Consider the following 18,081-nt stretch of genomic DNA (forward strand, 5'->3'; position numbering starts at 1 on the left):
TGTGTAGGAGTCACGTTCTGCAGGATTGGATCCTAAATTATTTTAATAACTTGAGATACTGAAGGAATTCTGATTATGTGGGCTTTGTATAAACAAGAAAATGTTCAACGTAAGCAATTGAGGTCAGGGGGAAGTCCTATAGAATTCAGATGGGATGAAACCAACAAGGGTTTTTATAGAAACTAAAAAGTTTCTATCTAAAACTTATTCTAAAAACTTACATGGCTAGATTCTCAGCTGAGGATCTGGTCCATTTAATTTAACAGAAGAATAATTTCTATAGAACGTGTAAACCAATTTATAGAATTTTATAGTAAATAAAATCCCTGCTATACAATTCTACAGGCTGGTTTAAAAAAATCTATAGAAAGGTTATAATTCTCAATACTCTATAGCATTGTCGTATAAGGATTTCAGAGAACAAGGTCTAGGAGTGGGAAATCACACAGAGAAACTGTCTGTGTTCTCTGTTTGCTAACAACATGGATTAGGGACCTTTGTTTACACCAGGTCTTTGTGTTATTCCAGTGTCTTTAGATTTCAGGAAATCCAGCCTTTCCGGAAGTAACATTTCATTATACAGTTTTTGGCCAACCAGCAAAATAGAGTTCCATATAAAGGGCGTATATATTTTTCCAAACAGAAAGTTTTTAGCCACCTAAAATAATAAAAGTAGTTTACTGTCCTCTTTTTCCCTGCTTCCTTTGTCTAACTTACCGGTAACGTCAGCATGCATCTGCACAAAGAGTGGATTCTTGCTCAGTCCACCGCACAGAAAGAGAGTGCTGATGTGATGCCCGGCAGACTGTAGAGTTTCCAAAATATGTCTTGTTCCCAACTTGAAAGACAGAAAAAGCCTGATGAACATGGAAAACTTACTCAGAAAGAGACCTGCACTAAGTGAAGGCAAGGGTTAGGCCCACAGGAGAAGGGACTTGGTTTATCCTCAGGTCAGTAAGGTGCATTGTATAACCCACAGTGACCAGGAACAGGAAAATTCATACTGAAAGCATTAGGGATGAGGAACTAGAAATGAAAGGAATGTATGAGGGAGCAGGCTGGAAACAGCACCTTGGGAGTTGGCTGTAGGAGGAGCAGGGCCTGATAGCTGTCTGTATGCACAGCTGGGGAGAGTAGGGGCTGGGAACCTAAAGGGCAAGGAAAGTGGTCCAGGGCTGGCACAGAACCAGGCTGTGAAGGATCAGGAGAAATCAAGGGGAGACACTCAGGAGTGGCTGTTTGTGACCAACAGAGCAAGTGACAGGAGAAAGCAATTAAGTAGCAGCCAGGGCACCCAGGAGACACAAACAGTATCAGATGCACCCTGCCAGAGCTAAGACATCTCCACCATCCCCTCCCATTTGCTTAGCCCTCCTGCCTCTGGCAAAGCCTTGCAGCACAGATGAGCCTTGCAGCATGACATGAAGGTCAATAAAGTTGGGATCTGTCAGACTAAGGGGAAAGCAAGTCAAAGAACCATCCCTTAAAATGTTTGGTCTTCAGCACCTTCCCTTTTAAACCAGTGGGCTGTTATCTCAAGTGCCAGCTTGAGTTTTGGGCTGCTTCTGAAAACTGAGAGCAGTTGAGTAACACCAGATTTGGGATGTTTACTGTGAAACGCTGGCACAACTTTGGATAGGTCTTGAAATGTAGTTTGATTAAAGGCAAAGTGGTTATGATGAACTAAAACAGCCACAAGGCCAGCTGATTAAATCGCTCACTTCCCTATTGACACAGAGGGCTAACTTTCCAAATCATACAGTTAAGATTTTAAATGACAGAAAAATAAAACTACTCTAAAAAGAGTCTCTCTCCTAAGAACTGGCATTGAAGATGACAATTATATTTCTGATTATGCTCACAATAGTCTCACTGTTGTACTGAATTTTGTCACATGAGCAGCCAGAGGATAGATACTCCCTTTCACAGCTGATATTTACATTTATTAGCAAATTCCCCCAACACACAGACATAGACACACCAAATACTTTGAAAAAGAACATGCTTTGAAAATTATTGTGTGTTTACCTGCCTGGAAAATTTTATTCAGCAACATTTACATTAAAACTAGACATTCCACTCAGGGAGGTAAGGGTGGGGAGGGGTGGGAAAGACTAATCTTAAATTAGAGAATATGCAAATTGAGGGGCTTGAAATGCAAATTTTATTTTTAAAAAAATCTCCCATTGTAAAGAAAACTAGAGATTAACAGTCCGTGGGTATGACTTGGATTTTGACAAGGTTTGCACATTTGCTGATGTTGGGTTTAATGTCTGATGTTGCTCTGATTGAAGTCAATGAGTGGTACAGGACTCTGGCTCTAAGGAACAGGAAATTTTTCCTTGCAAGCTTACATAATAAACATAAAGCTAAAATTAGCGGGAAGGGAATTTTGAAAACTAATTTTGTATATAATAAAGATAATCAGGAAAGGCAGGCATAAATTTCCCTCAATCCATTTATTTTGATTGCCTACTGTTTCAATGGAATTTTAAAAGCAAGTGTGTATTAAGTTACCATGAAGAGAAATTTAGTGCATATCTTATCTTGATATTCTGTATCACAGACAAAAAGTTATTATACAAAGAAGCCTATTATAAAAAGATGCTGAATTTAATGTTAAAATGCCGTATATGAAACAAAGCAATCAGATAATAGGTGGTTTTCCCAGGATGTCCAACAGAGAATGCGTCTACTTCATTAGCAATGGGGCACGTGTTTGGTACTGAAATGGTTTTGTTTTCGGCCTCTTTCAGGGGGCAATATCAGGAAAACAAACACATTCTTATATTTAAATCATACTATTGTATTAAAGCACCAAGTATACCACAATTATGTTCAGCTGAAAGGGGCCAATCATCAGCACTAATGAATTCCAGGCTCAGATTAAATGACCGGGCCGGCTCTAGGTACCAGCGTTCCACGTATGTGCTTGGGGCAGCACTTCTAAAGGGGCAGCATTCTGGCTCTTTGGGGCGGCCCTTTTCAAGGGGCGGCACGCCAGCTTTTTTTTTTTTTTGGCTTGGGGCGGCAAAAATCCTGAAGCCAGCCCTGTTAAAAGATCAGAATTTGCTGAAGGAGTGTTAACACCTCAGACACATAATTCACAGTAAATTTCCCATGTCTGTCCATGCTGCTATTCCAGACGGTGTGGCATGACACTGGGATTTTGCATGCCATATTGATCTATGTTATCCATAAACCCTTGTCCCCATTAGAAAACAACGGCCAGTGTTAACTCCCATGATGGCAGAAAAACGTGGCCATATTATCTTATGACAGCTGGAAAGATCATTAATTTCATCACTGTACCAGTCCCTGTCTTATGCACAGTGTAACTGCAGGGATGTATGTTTACACTTACGCAGTATAGTTTTGTGATGAAATAGGCAGAAATCAGTAAAGAGCTTAGGTGTGAAGATACTGCAGTGATAGGCACCAGTACAAAAGACAGACAAACATATAGATAGGTGAACCACTGGGAGTATATATCTATAAATACAAGCTGACTGACCCACTCCAGCAAAGATTTTTTTGTTGCTGTTTAATCAAACAAGTCACTGGGATAAGTGGGGCTAAAGTCTAAATTTATTCCAGTAAAATCACACCCACACCTTATACATATATTAATGGACATCTGTGGCTGTTTGTTTAATGTGGAGGTATGGTGGTCTCTCCATCTACTTTAGCATAAACCGGGGTGGGGGTTGAGAGGGGAAATAAATCATCCACACGGGTCAACATCATGCCCTGCAACAGAAAAACTGCAGGAGGAGTGAAATGCCAGGAGTTTCAGCCTGCAGAATTACTGACTTCACACTACAGGGGTGAGGAAGGAGAGGTTTGTAGCCACTCAGGTCCCTGTCCCTACACAAGCTTCCTTTCCCACCCAACCAGCACCACACCATACAATCTACAACATCAACACTGCCCCATGTCGCATAGTCTCTGATGTGTGCCTGGGGAAAGCACTCCCTCCACGACCCTGTAGGTTTGGTGGGGATAATATGGCATACGGCAACTACTCACACCCAGGCATATCTCCTGAACTGCACTGAACTGCACCTTGCAGGTTCATGCAGAAGTGTACCTCTAGGATTGGGAGAGACTAAGGGCAAGTCTGCACTTGAAATGCTGCAGCTGTGCCACTGTAGCACTTCACTGAAGACTCTACTATGCTGACAGGAGAGCTTCTACCATGAGAGGAGGTAGTTACGTCGATGGGGAAAGCCCTCCCATTGACATAGCACCATCTACATCAGGGGTTAGGCTGGTATAACTGCAACGCTCAGGGGCATGGATTTTTCACACCCTTCAGCCACGTAGTTATACTGAAATAAATTTATAATGTAGACCTTGTCCTCCTTATAGACTTGCCATCTCCTTTTGGACTGTATTTACACATCTTTCACCTCAGACAGAAGAGGAGGTGGCTCCATAGTGGTGCATACCCAGCATTCCTTGCCTTGTCAGAACAATTTGAGGAAAACTCTTCTAGGGAATTTTCCTCCCTGCAAAGAGGATCCTTCAGGGGTTTTTTTCCATGGGAGGGGCAAGCCTCTCCATACATGTGATGTTTATCTTGCTCCTTTAAGAACTCATCTGGTGAGTTCATTTGTAATTAGAAATCTATTTTACAGGAGGGCATGATCAATCTGCAGTCTGACACAGAGTGCAATTCCTTTAAGTAAGTCCTTCATGCTTTTATAAAAAGCAGACTCTTTAAAATGGCTTACAGCAATGGCTTGAATTGTGGCCAAGTAGATAAGTGCGAGTTCATCAAGGCCTTGATACAATGTCAGTCCAACAACCTGCGTGGAACACAAGAAGAAAATGTTCAAATCTAAGAGAGGTGGAATTTCACCATTTTCTGTGAAACACAAGGCATGCTTTCTTGTTGCTACATGTTTAAATGCAAATTCTAATCCTGTCTTTGTGAGCTGCACATATACTGTTATGTTAAATATATTACTCCCGATCTGGGTAAGAACCACAGAAACTGATTTTGCCCTTGCAAAGAAACGGTGAACAAAATATCATTTTGTAAGTGATTTACATGTTATGTTTTCACTGATACAGTTTTCCTGTGAGACCTGCATATTCCTTGGGAGTATATTTAGTCTAGTACTATGAAATGAAACACAGTGAAAAAAAAATCCTATATGCCCTTCCACTGAAAGACAATTAATAATTAAGGATTAAATTATTATTTCATTTTCTCTGGCATAAATCCAAATTTCTTCTATTGAAGTCAGTGTAGTTACTCTGGACTTGTATTAGAACAAGTGAGATCCTAATTTTGTCTCTAAATGTGGCAGAAAAGATGCACTATCACTGCAAGTATTTGCACAAGAGACTCAAATGAGGGGAATAAAGACCCTCCTGGAGAACATATTTCTTGTGGAAAACAGAACAGCTTTACTATGGATCAAAATATTCATGGGTCACTCCCACAGCAAAAGATAGTCAGGTGCACCTAAGAGCAGAATTTAGCCTTAACAGTTTTACTCAAATTACTGGTATAACTACAGCTCATAGTGATGTCCTTTAGAGGTATGACTGCTGAAAAACAATGTGAGTATTAGTGCCAATTGAAATGAAGTGCATAGCACTGTTCCTGGCACTGGTTCTGAGGTGGGAACTTATTTTGTATATATCTTTACTTGCAATAAAGAAGTGTCTTACAGTTTTTCACAGCTTTTTGAAGGATAACTAAACAGGTAAATCCTTTTACGATAACAATATATTTCAGCATGATGCTGTCTTCTCAGAACAGATGATTCAGGGTGGGATTCCTGTGTCATTAATTAGGATCAACAAGTGCCATCCTTTTCAGTTCAATAGTTGAAAAAGAAAAAAGTTTTGAAACCACCAGAAAAGAACACTCAAATTATCTGTAATTATTAGCCTCATCTTACTGTGCAAGAATTTACAGATCTATCCATTTATCCCCTGAATGCTCCCCAACCCAGTATATTGTATGAAACCTCCCATTTTTAGTAGCAGTAATTATGGGTGAACTCTCCCCCCCCCCGAAAATGTTTGAAGTTTCAGTTGCAGGGATGCTGGGGATGCTAATGACTGAGATGATCTATTGGGGTTATTTGCCTGCTGTCAGGGACCAGGGACCATTTTAAGGTGCGTTATTACACAAACTATCTGGGACACAAATCAGAACTATACATCATTATGATTCAAGAGATATCAGACCTTAAAGTCACACAGATTATACCCTTATTCACCTCTTCAGTCATGGTCTTGTATAATAACATCCTGAAATGCGATCCAGCTATTCTGCCTCCATTTTGTTCAGCTAGCAGAAGCATCCAAATGTGTGGATGTTTATGTTAGCCTCATGAGTCCACTTATGCGGAAAATCTCACCAGGAGAGATTCTCTCATGAGCTTCCTAATTCTGCTGCTTCAGGTTCTAGATTGAAATACTGTGAAAACTGCTCTTCTCACAGTATTTCAGCCCTTCCAGAAGAAACATTTCATAACCTCAAATCAGGATCAGATTCAGCTCAGTTTTGGAAAATGAATAAAAATTCAGGAGGTATCTTGTTTATGTATTTATTTTTAAATCAGCACATGCATGCCCATGGCTAATAATTACACAGGAGCTTTCCAGCTTCTGATGAATGTGACCAATAATCAACTGAAATAGTGTAATATGCCTATTCAGCAAAATGACTGAAAATTTGAAAATCTTTCCTTGCAACATTTTATATCATTCTTAGTCTCCGGATACACCCGTCCAGATTTGGACTGAGACTCACCAATTCTACAAGGGGAATGCAAGATTAAGCAGACTGGTGAGTGCACAAAAACAATGAGTGGCACTATTCAGTTCTCCAAAATATGACGGCCAGTAAAGATACTGGATGGAAGATGTACCTCTTAGTATTTTCAGCAAGTAAATGAGACACTAGCGATATTAGAAGTATCCTGATTGGTGGCTGCAAAAACATTTGCTATTTTCAACAACAACAACGAATATCAGCAAGAAACCCAAATCCTGTGGCACAGTCTGAACAACTAGGAAGGAGTATGTTTAAAATAAAAATGCTCCTTCCAATTTTTTAAAATTAATTTTACCCCTTTGTTCTGTCTTGACCTTTTTGCAAAGACAGGCTGTTTCTTACCATGCCCTTCAGTGTCAGATCTGCTAAGGGAGATCGGTTACCATGGAAATCTGGCCAAACGTGTAAATCAACAGTGAGGAAACCCACAGGCAAAGATTTCTTAATCAGATCCAGGTGACTGTTCAAGTATGTATATATATTTTGAGCACTAGAAGAAAAACAAGTTGGGAAAGAAAAGGGGAGGGAGGTTATTCGGTGAACATAAAACATTTGCACTTCTAATGTCAAATACAAGAAAACCATCAAAAGGGGCCCAAAAGCCAATCTTTAAAAAAAGAGAGAGAATCATTTCCTTGCCAGGCATATGGCAATGGAGAGAGGGGGTAATTAAACTCCACTATCAGCCAGTAGAATGACTGAGATCCCACAGTGGGCAGGGAGGTGGAGAGACAGTGAAAGCTGAACGACGTTCTGAAGCAGTAGCAGCTGCACTCCTTGTGCAATGCTTCCTGCTGGTCAGTCCTGAAACTGCAGCCGACTGGCATAATGGTGGCTTGCCTGTGACACAGAGAGGGGGGAAAGCAATGGCACAATGAAGACCGAGAGAGGGAGTGAAGAAATAAAAAAGATTCCCAAAGAGGAATGAAAATAAAATCCCTTTAACAACAGAAATGACTAACATTTGTAATCAAGAGGGCTGCATATTAAAGTTTTCAATATTCAAGCATAGGGTATAATTAAAACAAAGCAGTGAGGGGAGAATGGGGACTGCAAGATGCTGCTTTGCAGGGGAGGGGCTGACTAAGGTTCCTAAATTTAATTCTTGAAGTTTTTATAATGCACTCATCTCCACATTATCCAAGTGCCTTTTTCCTGGGCCAGCCATGGTTGTGGGACTAATGATGAACTCTTCAATGTTCTGGCTTGCAATGGCACTAGTGACATTCCAGTTAAAATATGTTGCAATTATGGTTAGAATCTTTCTTTAAAAAAAACTTTTGTATCATCATAAAAAGATTTATAATTTTATTTTTGGTCTTGACTCCTAAGAAATCAGAGCAGGGCATTTAGTTTCGGGCATCTTGGTCATTAATAGCATCTACCCTAATTACAATTGATTAGCCATTGTCTCATTTACTGTAGGTCCAAAACAGTGATATTCATTTAGCCCCTACATGTATACTCAGTTGTGCATTAATGAGATCCTCAAGGGAATTTGGCATATGTTTTACCACATTGACTTCTGACCTCTGAGCAGCTGTATATTTATACTTTGCATTCAACCATTCAGCAGCATGTTTTTTCAATTATACCTTTCCATGTGTGTGCTATCAGAGAATATCATTCAAAATGAAGTACGCTTGGAAGACATTAAAATAACTAATTCACATCATTATTCACATTCTTTTAAATGTGCTTTCTGTGCCTTCCTGGAACTGAATTATGATAATTTTGAAAGTTACAATGATTCTTTTTTTCATATTGTGGCCTTATTTTCTGCCTCCCTAAAGATCATATTATAAACAGTACCTGTTAATAACCAGTCCCTGCATTTCCAGTAGAAGCCCGGCTTTTATGGGGTGAGAAGGAAAAAGGAAGAGGGCAACTTCATTAAACATGAGGCCTATCCTACTTCCCAGTTTCCATCTGGCCCTCTTGTTACTTGGATTCCCAGGGGGAGAAGTTATTCCAGAGCACAAACCCTGTGTAGCAGAGGTTAACATTTAACCATGCCTTCTCAGGCAAGCAGATATCCCTAGAACTACATGTGTACACCCTCCTCTTCCTATATATCTAGGCCCTACAACTCTATGTCTGGTCAGAATGAATGGCAGAGCTCCCTCAAATGCCTGCCAGTGCTACTTGTCAGCCAAGCCCATTGAACAGTGTTTGGCTACTAATTTTCTGAGCCAATCCAAGTTCTATTTAAGAAAAGGGAAAGACATCCATTAACTTCAGCAGCAGTTGGATTGGGCATCATGTTCTGGGACCTAGGGCTTTACCAAAGCCAAAGGTTATGGCTGTCATCTGGCCACCTGTTCTTTGACCATTTAAAAATTATACAGGAGTATAGTAATAGTTTATATTTGTAATGTGGGTCAGATTTCAAAAATCAATGGGAATTAGGCACCTACTGGGATCTTCAAAAGTGTCTATCTGCATTTTTAGGCCCCTAAATACCTTTGAAAATCTAGGCCTAAGATCCACAGATGGAAGGAACTACCAAATATTATTTTTATACATTGCTTGAAAGATCTCAAAGCACTTTACAGACATACATCACTACGAAAAAGCAGCCACCTCTAAGGTGGGGGAAGAGCAGTCAAAACAGCACACTGCTCACTAGTGGGAGGCAGAGAAATTCTGTCCAAAGTCATCAGGGCAAAACACTGCTCTTACAAAATCTGTCATAGGATCTATGGTGTCAAGCAGAGAGGGTCTTCTTTCTCAAGGTCTCATCACAGAGGGACCCAAACAATGTAAAGTACATGGAACTTAGTATGTCCACCATGAAAAAATGACGGAGTGACCCAAGCCAGTCAGGCTTAGAACCTGTGATTCTAGGAAGATGAGGTATTTCAGCTCTGATGCTTCAACCACAAAGTAATCTTGAGTCCACACTCTAGCCTGGATACATGGAATTTTACTATCTCAATAATGCCTATATGGTGTTATCATACAAAAAAGACCTGATTCTTCATGGTCTTGCATCCTGTATAGTTATTTACACCTATGTGAAGTGGGTTTAAAATGCCACCAGACATGTGAGTAGAGAATTCTGATGTGTTGGCATTTTATGCTCACTTTACATAGATTCATAGATTCTAGAGCTGGAAGGGACCTTGAGAGGTCATTGAGTCCAGTTCCCTGCCCTCATGGCAAGACCAAATACTGTCTAGACCATCCTGGATAGACATTTATCTAACTTACTCTTAAATATCTCCAGAGATGAAGATTCCACAACCTTCCTAGGTAGTTTATTCCAGGCATGCGCTGGACCAGTGTAATGACAACACAAGGTGAAGAATCAGGCCCCGTATATCAGAATAGACCCCCTAAAATATTTCAAAGAGATCTGTAGGCAATTAACTCCCCATCCCCCACCATCAACAACCCCCAAAACCAAAACAAGACTCTATGTTAATATTAAGAATCTGACTAAATTTGAGAAAAGACAGGAAATTCAGACCAAAACTTTGCACTAAAACTCCCCTTCTATTTGGCTGTTTCCACTGATATAGTTCTCCGTGATGATGCCTCAGAACAGTGGGTGAAGTTTTAGGCCTCATCTGCTGTAATAGCTAGGTACAAGGTGATGTCTTAGGGATGGAATTTCAACCCAAAATGCAAAGTTCCTGGCTTATGTCAGTTTAAGTTAGTCCCTTAATGCTACCCTTTTTCGGGGAAACGGGGAGGTGGGTGAATTTATAAGCGGCTTGTTTACTAAATTTATAGCTATGAAAACATATCATTAGAATGGCAGTGTCTGGAAAGCATTATAGAAATACCATTGGTATATTAACTATATAAAATATTATGACCCTCTTTACCAACACTCCTACAGTTTTACTAACTGCATGAGCCTCAAGTAAGAAGTAAAGATGCAACGCGGTATCACAGAGGACAGTTATATCACCTTACATTCAGTATATAAAGAAATAAAGTTCTCTCTACCTCAGCACTCAAGGATTTTGCATTGTGTAAACTGTGTTTTCTCATTCAATGCAGTATTAGAGTTAGTCTAGAATCGCAGATGCCTCGAGCAGACATGTTGCACTCATGCAAAACATGGATGGTACTGGGGTGATCCATCTCTTGGTTTTAACTATCCCTTTATTCTGGGTTTGCATTTCCCTCTACACTACCGTCTCAGTCTTTTTTTCATATACTAGCTGTTCTTTCATATAACAGATTTCTCCTAATAGTGCAACGTAAGCTAAACCTCATTCCTGGAGCCTGACAACATCACCTCTGAAGTATGAGACATGACTAGCCCTAGGCACCCAGGTCTGCAGCATGGAGAATATACTCTACTACCAAGAAACATATTAGGTTGGATACGAAGAAGACTTTGATGTGCAAAGCAGGCGGCCAGCCATACCATTTGGGTAAGTATTTGAACCTATGGGTGGATGTTTAAGGTTTTTAAAGCTTTGAACCCTGAATTATCATTACAGAAGCCTTTGCAAATACTTCCAATTGGTTCAAACTTAGGGGACTGAGTTCACAGTCAGGCTGGCTGAGCCCCACGTCCTGAAATGAGAATGCTGCAGTACAGGGATGAAGGTACAGTGTAGTGGGGGGGAGGGATAGTTCAGTGGTTTGAGCAGTGGCCTGCTAAACCCAGGGTTGCGAGCTCAATTCTTGAGAGGGCTGCTTAGGGATCTAGGGCAAAATCAGTACATGGCCCTGCTAGTGAAGGCAGGGGGCTGGACTCAGTGACCTTTCAGGGTCCCTTCCAGTTCTATCAGATAGGTATATCTCCATTTATTATTATTATTTTAGTGTCAAAATGATCATTGTAAGGCCACTGTTTTGATAAAGAAATAAGAGTGGTGACCTGGCTGCAGCTTTTGCTTGTAACTCTGGGAAGGCAACGTGGCCTCGGACTACGTGATCTATCTGAAAAAGAACAAAAAGACAAACAACCAGATTAAAATAAATTAAATTTAAAAATTAATTCCTGGTAAAATATATTGAAACTCTGTCATTCTACGATGACAAAAGAGCTTCCAGCTTACTCATAAAGTACTAAAACCTGGTCCTACTGAAGCCAATGGCAAAACTCTATTGATTTCCATGGTATCAGGATTTGGCTCAAAAAGTTTAACAGCGATATACCAAAAATGAGCAGAATGATAAGCTTAAATCTTCTCGAATAACTGATTGCCCATTAGCTTGACGTAGCCAACACATTTGTAATGGCTAGTGTGAACACTCCACAAGTGTTTATTCAAGGACATGAACATTTGTTCTTCACCATGAAAATCAATTAACTCAAGGTTAAAAAAGACTTACCCTAAATAGAGTTGACATGTGAATTAGAACCCTCCAGGGAAAAGTGTCTAGCGTTATACACAAACCAATGCCTTGTGTAGGATCATGTGGAATTTCAAGATGGTAATTTAGCAACTTCTGTGGCCAGTCTATAGTGCTTGTCAGAGGCATCCGTAAAGGTAATGAGGCAACATTATGGCTACCCAGAGTACTGAATATATAGGCAAGTGATTTGGCAAGATCTGCAGGCAGCAAGTCAGGACAGGTGTTTAATTTTCATTAGTATTCATTAGTTTGGGTGCCTGGGTGTTAACAGTATAATAAAATTTATTTTAACTATGCACACACATCTGTATACAGGAAAAGAACTAAATACATCTTGATTCCCTCTGGAGTTTGTGTAGGAGATCAAAGAAAGCCGTTTATAAAAATGTAAATGGTGTTAGAAACAAAGCTGTGGGCTGGACTGAGGTCTGCTGATTGAAATGTCAACATCAGAACAAGCCAACTCAGGGCTGACACTGGCCGTTATGAACTGTGCAAGTCTGCCCAGAAAATGTTTGATGGGATCTAAATAAATAAAATGTGGTTATGCACTTTGTGTGTGTATGTGTATGAACACATTTTACTTACAAAAAATCACTATTAGTGCAATGATAAGGTTTGTATAGTTAAATGCTTAGAAATCAAGAAATGCCAAAGGCTGGTTGTGTAAACTTACCACTGCCCCCTTGTGGATATGCAAAATTATGTGATTGCATCTTATTTCTCGGATAATGCAACAGAACATAATTCTGTACAATATTTCCCCGTTTTTTCCCTATTCATTCTGAAAACATAGTTCAAAGGCTTAGAAATTCCTTTTAAAAAACACATTTTTTTCACCAGGACAAGCAGAGACTCCAGTGGCATGAAGTCTAGGCCTATTTACAAATTTCAAACTTTGGCAGGTTTTAGGGTAGCCTCATATAGAAAATGTTGTTAGAACTTTTTAAAGGGAATGGGATCTTTATTTCACTTTGGCTTAATTCTCAATGAGTTCAAGTGATTCTGTTCAAACTTTGCAAAAAAAAAAAAATTCTCCTTCATCCAGAGATCAACTAATAAAAACATAATCCCCAAATATGAATTTTCGCCCAGAAAGTGAGAAGTGTGTGAAAGCAGGATGTTATGATGGCTACTGCTTTGCAATCTTAACTATAATGGACACAACCAAGCATCCACCATTGTGTTTATTTTACATACACACTTCCTCTCCCTATATATACAAAAAACACACAGAGATATAATCTGAAAAAGAGCACGTGAAATATTTGATAAATATAAACGTTCCCCAATATACTGAAGGTTACTGCTAATGTTTGCTATAGGCCCTACCCAAAATATCTGTTTCCAAAGTCCTCCTTAAGGACCCAATCCTCTGAGGTAGCAAGTGCCTACTAGGAGCTGAGAAAACTTGGAACTTTGCAAGATCAAGCCTTTTATCTGTTAACAAACTAAATGGAGACCTATGTATCTGTATATCAAGTCACACTCCTTGCACACAAGGGGAAGATTTAGATGACAATATAGCAGGGGTGAGCACACTGTGGCTTGTGAGCCACATGTGGCTCTTTTATAGTTAAAAGTGCAGCTCTTTAAGCCCTCCAAACCTCCCCATTCTCTTCCTATTAGACTGTTTGGGGGAGCTCGGGGCTTCTGCCCTGCAGCAGGGTGGTGGGGCTAGGAGCTTCTAGAGGCCTCCTTCCCCCACTCCTGCAAGCCAGGGCCAAACACAATAGCTTCTATCTACCCTTATCAAAATTAACAGACTTCAGCTGCCATTCCAAAGCAGCCAAACATGTAGTGCTGTTTGCAGCACATTTGCTACTATGATATTATAGTGTTTGAGACCGCCTCTCGGCTGGTGTAAAGTGGAATATGTCTGCTGATTTCAGTGGTGCTATGCTGATTGATACCAGCTAAGGAACTGTCCCTATATTTTAATAAGAAGCTATCTGTGCCTTTGCAGACTCACCAGTTTTCCTGTAGCACTTTGGCCTCCCTCATTCAACCAGAATCCAGGCACCATGGCTGAGTAATAGGGACCCCAAACACCAGGCACAAAAATGGGAGCATCACTTATCTGGAAAGACAACAGTAAATCTAGTTATTCTAGTTGTCCTCTGTTTGACACAGTATTTCAAGGGCTAACATTTGACAGCAATTTGGAGCTGATTCTGCAAACACTCATGGAAGTCCTCTGAAATGGTGGTTGAAGCATGAAGGGACATATGAATCTTTAGTGCATCTGGCACATAAATATCTTGTGATGCCGGCTACAACAGTGTCATGCGAACACCTGTTATCACTTTCAGATGATCTTGTAAACAAGAACTGGGCAGCATTATCTCCTGCAAATGTAGACAAACTTGTTTGTCTGAGCAATTGGCTAAACAAGAAGTAGAACTGAGTGGACTTGTGGGTGCTAAAGTTTTCCATTGTTTTATTTTTGAATGCAGGTTTTTTTTTTTTCACATAATACTACATTTGTAAGTTCAACTTTCATTATAAAGAGATCGCACTATAGATCTTGTATTAGGTGACTGAAAAATACTATTACTTTTGTTTTTTACAGTGCAAATATTTATAATAAAAAATAAATATAAAGTGAGTACTGTGTACTTTGTATTCTGTCACAACTGAAATCAATATATTTGAAAATGTAGAAACTATCAAACTATTTAAATAAATGGTATTCTATTATTGTTTAACAGTGAGATTAAACATGAGATTAATCATGATTACATTTTTTTAATCACACAATTAATCACGATTAATTTTTTTAATTGCTTGACTACCCTAGTTTCAGTGACTTTTTAATTGGATGATGTTCTCTTTGCCAGATGGTGATCAGACACTGATCGCTGATTAAACCAACTCTAAATTTTAGTCACCTGTCTCACTGGCCAGTCCTAGCATGCATATCCTGTAAATTTTCACAGTTGAGATTCAACACGGAACTTCATGGTCCATAGGGAATGACCCTCTCTATTTCATACTTTGTACACACAATAAATGAAAGCCCCAGTCCTGCTCCCAGTAAATGCAATGCAGAATTCCCATCGACTTCAATGGAAGCAGGGTCAAAACTTTAGTAGTAGAAGATTTTGCTAAAGTTTAAGGAGCGGCCACTAGACAAAGCTTACTGGTATGCGCGTATCATACGTTTAGTAAATATACCAGCAGAAAGGCTTTTGCACAAACAATAGTCTGCTCAAACCATCATCTTAAATTACAGATAATTCTCAAGAGTAACAGGAAATTAAATAAGAAAAACAAAGAAGAGAAATTGGCTTCCCAAATATTTCTCAACAATCCCCAACCCTGATTTCTCTGGGGAATAACACAACTGTGTGTGAGAGAATCTCACTCAAGTGTACCCACACTATCAGTCTCAATGTTTTGAAATACTTTTGATAAAGATCTTTTGTGCTGAATGACATTTTTGCACAACTAACTGCAGCAAAGTCTCATGAAAAAAAAAAAAGAAGATAAGAATGGCTGCCCTGCCACTGAATTCAACAAGTCATGCAGGACATTAAGCAGATGGATCCATCAAAAAGATTGCAAAGGATTGTTTTTTTAAAATACTGCAATGGGTTTAAATTACAGAAAGGGCGGTTTACGTTGGACATTAGGAAAAACTTCCTGTCAGCGTAGTTAAGCACTGGAGTCCTAACCCACAGCCCCCTACTCTAACCCAAGACATCACAGCATCTCTAAAGAGAAGAAGGACCTTGCAGAGCAAATAGGACCTGGATTTTTAAAGTCTCATCCAAAATAGTCTCAACACACCAAACTTTGTGGTAGTCAATTTACCTATCTTGAAAGGATGAAGGGCTGAGCTGAACCTGCAGTTCTAGAAAGGGTAGCTAATCTAAGCCAGAGACTCAGACCACTGAGCTATACTCTCCTACACATTATGGATAAGAGATTGGCTGCACAGACTAAGTATGCTAAGTTAAAAGACCCTCTGAAAATCAGATGTTTACAGACTTGCAGGAAGGTTGGAACATTGTTTTTGTTGCATTGTTCTTTTCCATATTTCCTAAATTACTACTCCAGGATTCCTAAAACTGTCTCATATGCTGCCAACAGTGACTAGAAGAAGCAGATCAGTTAAAAGACTGAACTGCCCTTGGAGCTGGTACTGCTGGGAAGCTGTGAATTCTGAGTGTCAGCAGCCAGGCTCCGTATTTTGGAAAATACCCACAGGAATTTGTCAGGACAGGATGTTTCTGTGCTGGCTCATATCTAGTTGCACTGAGACTTTCCTATCATCTTACTACCGAAATACCATCTGTACGCATTCCAGCAAACTTTCAACACATGTATGGCACAAAATGAGAGAGTCACGTATCTGTGCATTGGTGAATAAAGCCAACGGGGCTTGACTCTTATTTCTTCTGCAGGGCGAAGCTTCTCCTTCCTCTCCCTCTTAATTACTCTGGGACAAGGGAAGTTGTGCTATCATGCAGAGGATTATCTGCCCTGTTCCCAGCATCATTAGATTTTTCTCTCCCTCCAGCTGTTTCCCCCACCTCAAACAATTTCATACATTTCAACTTTGTCAGGGTAGGCAGCTAAGGAGCATAACTGAAGATAGTGGTCTCAGTGGAAAGGGAGAGCTGAAAGGATTCCTCTCTCACCAGCACAGACACAGAAAGTCTTTGAAGAGCAGCAGAGTGAATCTTCCTTCACACCTGTACGCAGAATATAAACAAAATAGCTTGGCATTTCTCTTCCCTGGATTAGATCTGGAGGATGTGTGATGGCTCCAAGCCACTCTGCAGCTGCCATCTGTATTTTCATAATAAAAAGCCTACACTCTGTCTCGACTTACATCATATGCAACCCCACTGGAGTAAATGGGCCTATACAGGGGAAAGGGTGCAAAATTTACTGCAGCTCTGCCATATTTACAGTTTTTTATATTCAAATAGATATTTTTTTCCCTCTGCACTAAAGCCATATCCTTTCCATATTAACCTGTGTATTGACTTTCAACAAGCTGGCGTAGATAGATCATTACTAGTGCCATTACTTGTCTTGCTGAAGCTTGGGAAAATCCATAGCCATCACAGGGCAGAAACAGCCATCTTGGATTTATGAAAAGGTGATTTTTATTTCCAATGTGAATAGAAGAGGTCACCATTCTGGTCTTGAAAGCTGAAATGGGTATGAGGAGGGAGACCCAGATTTTCTACCTCATATCTAAGCAAAATTGTTACTTGAAATAATGAGACTTAGCATTCAGATAGTGTTTTTTTGTCTTTAAGGCACTTTACAAACATTAATTGATTTATTACTTATAACACCATCACCACCTCCTTTGGCCAGTTTTACCTCCCTGATGAGGTAGGTTAATACAATTAATTAACCTCATTTCAGTAACAAATAGTGAGACTGACGCACAGGGAGGTTAAATGACTTGCCCACAGTTACAGAGAGAATCATTGTCAGAACCACTATTAAAACCCATGTCATTCCTGGCTCACAGCCCCCTGCATGATATTTACTGCCACAAGAATTTGGGGAGTGAGACAAATTTGGACCTATTCACACGGTGAGCTCTAATACGAGGAAGCATAGTCCAAATCTATACTCATTTAAGTGGATTAAACATATTCAGAGAGAATACTGCTCTCTGTGATGGTTACTTACAAAAGTTCTCTGCTGCTTTTAGAGAACAATTTCTGTCAAGTGGCATTTTAGTTGGAATGGCAGAATTTTTTTATGGAGAAAGCTGCTGCCTTCTCCATGTCTTCCCCAAAAGCACATGCCCACTCATTTATCAAAAATGTTTGGGAAGATTTAAAATATCCCATGGATTTTGATCTAGACAAACTGAAAAAATGGTCTGAAATAAACAGGATGATAGTCAATAAGGACAAATGCAAAGTACTCCACTTAGGAAGGAACACTCAGTTGCACACCTACAAAATGGGAAATGACTG

General features: G+C 39.8%; 1 protein-coding gene across 4 annotated transcripts in view; it reads right to left on the bottom strand.

Annotated features, from left to right (window-relative positions):
- Nucleotides 1-18,081, bottom strand: part of FGGY (FGGY carbohydrate kinase domain containing) — a 196,901-nt gene that overhangs the window by 42,719 nt on the left and 136,101 nt on the right. For all 4 annotated transcript variants that reach the window (XM_030571519.1, XM_030571520.1, XM_030571522.1 and 1 more), the window contains 5 exons: nucleotides 14,100-14,207; nucleotides 11,646-11,707; nucleotides 7,145-7,292; nucleotides 4,737-4,811; nucleotides 718-838 (listed from right to left, as the gene is read on the bottom strand). In XM_030571519.1, the coding sequence (XP_030427379.1) occupies nucleotides 718-838; nucleotides 4,737-4,811; nucleotides 7,145-7,292; nucleotides 11,646-11,707; nucleotides 14,100-14,207 (514 nt within the window). The remainder of the gene's footprint in view (nucleotides 1-717; nucleotides 839-4,736; nucleotides 4,812-7,144; nucleotides 7,293-11,645; nucleotides 11,708-14,099; nucleotides 14,208-18,081) is intronic.

This window comes from Gopherus evgoodei, chromosome 8 (assembly GCF_007399415.2).
Source record: "Gopherus evgoodei ecotype Sinaloan lineage chromosome 8, rGopEvg1_v1.p, whole genome shotgun sequence".
NCBI lineage: Eukaryota > Metazoa > Chordata > Testudines > Testudinidae > Gopherus > Gopherus evgoodei.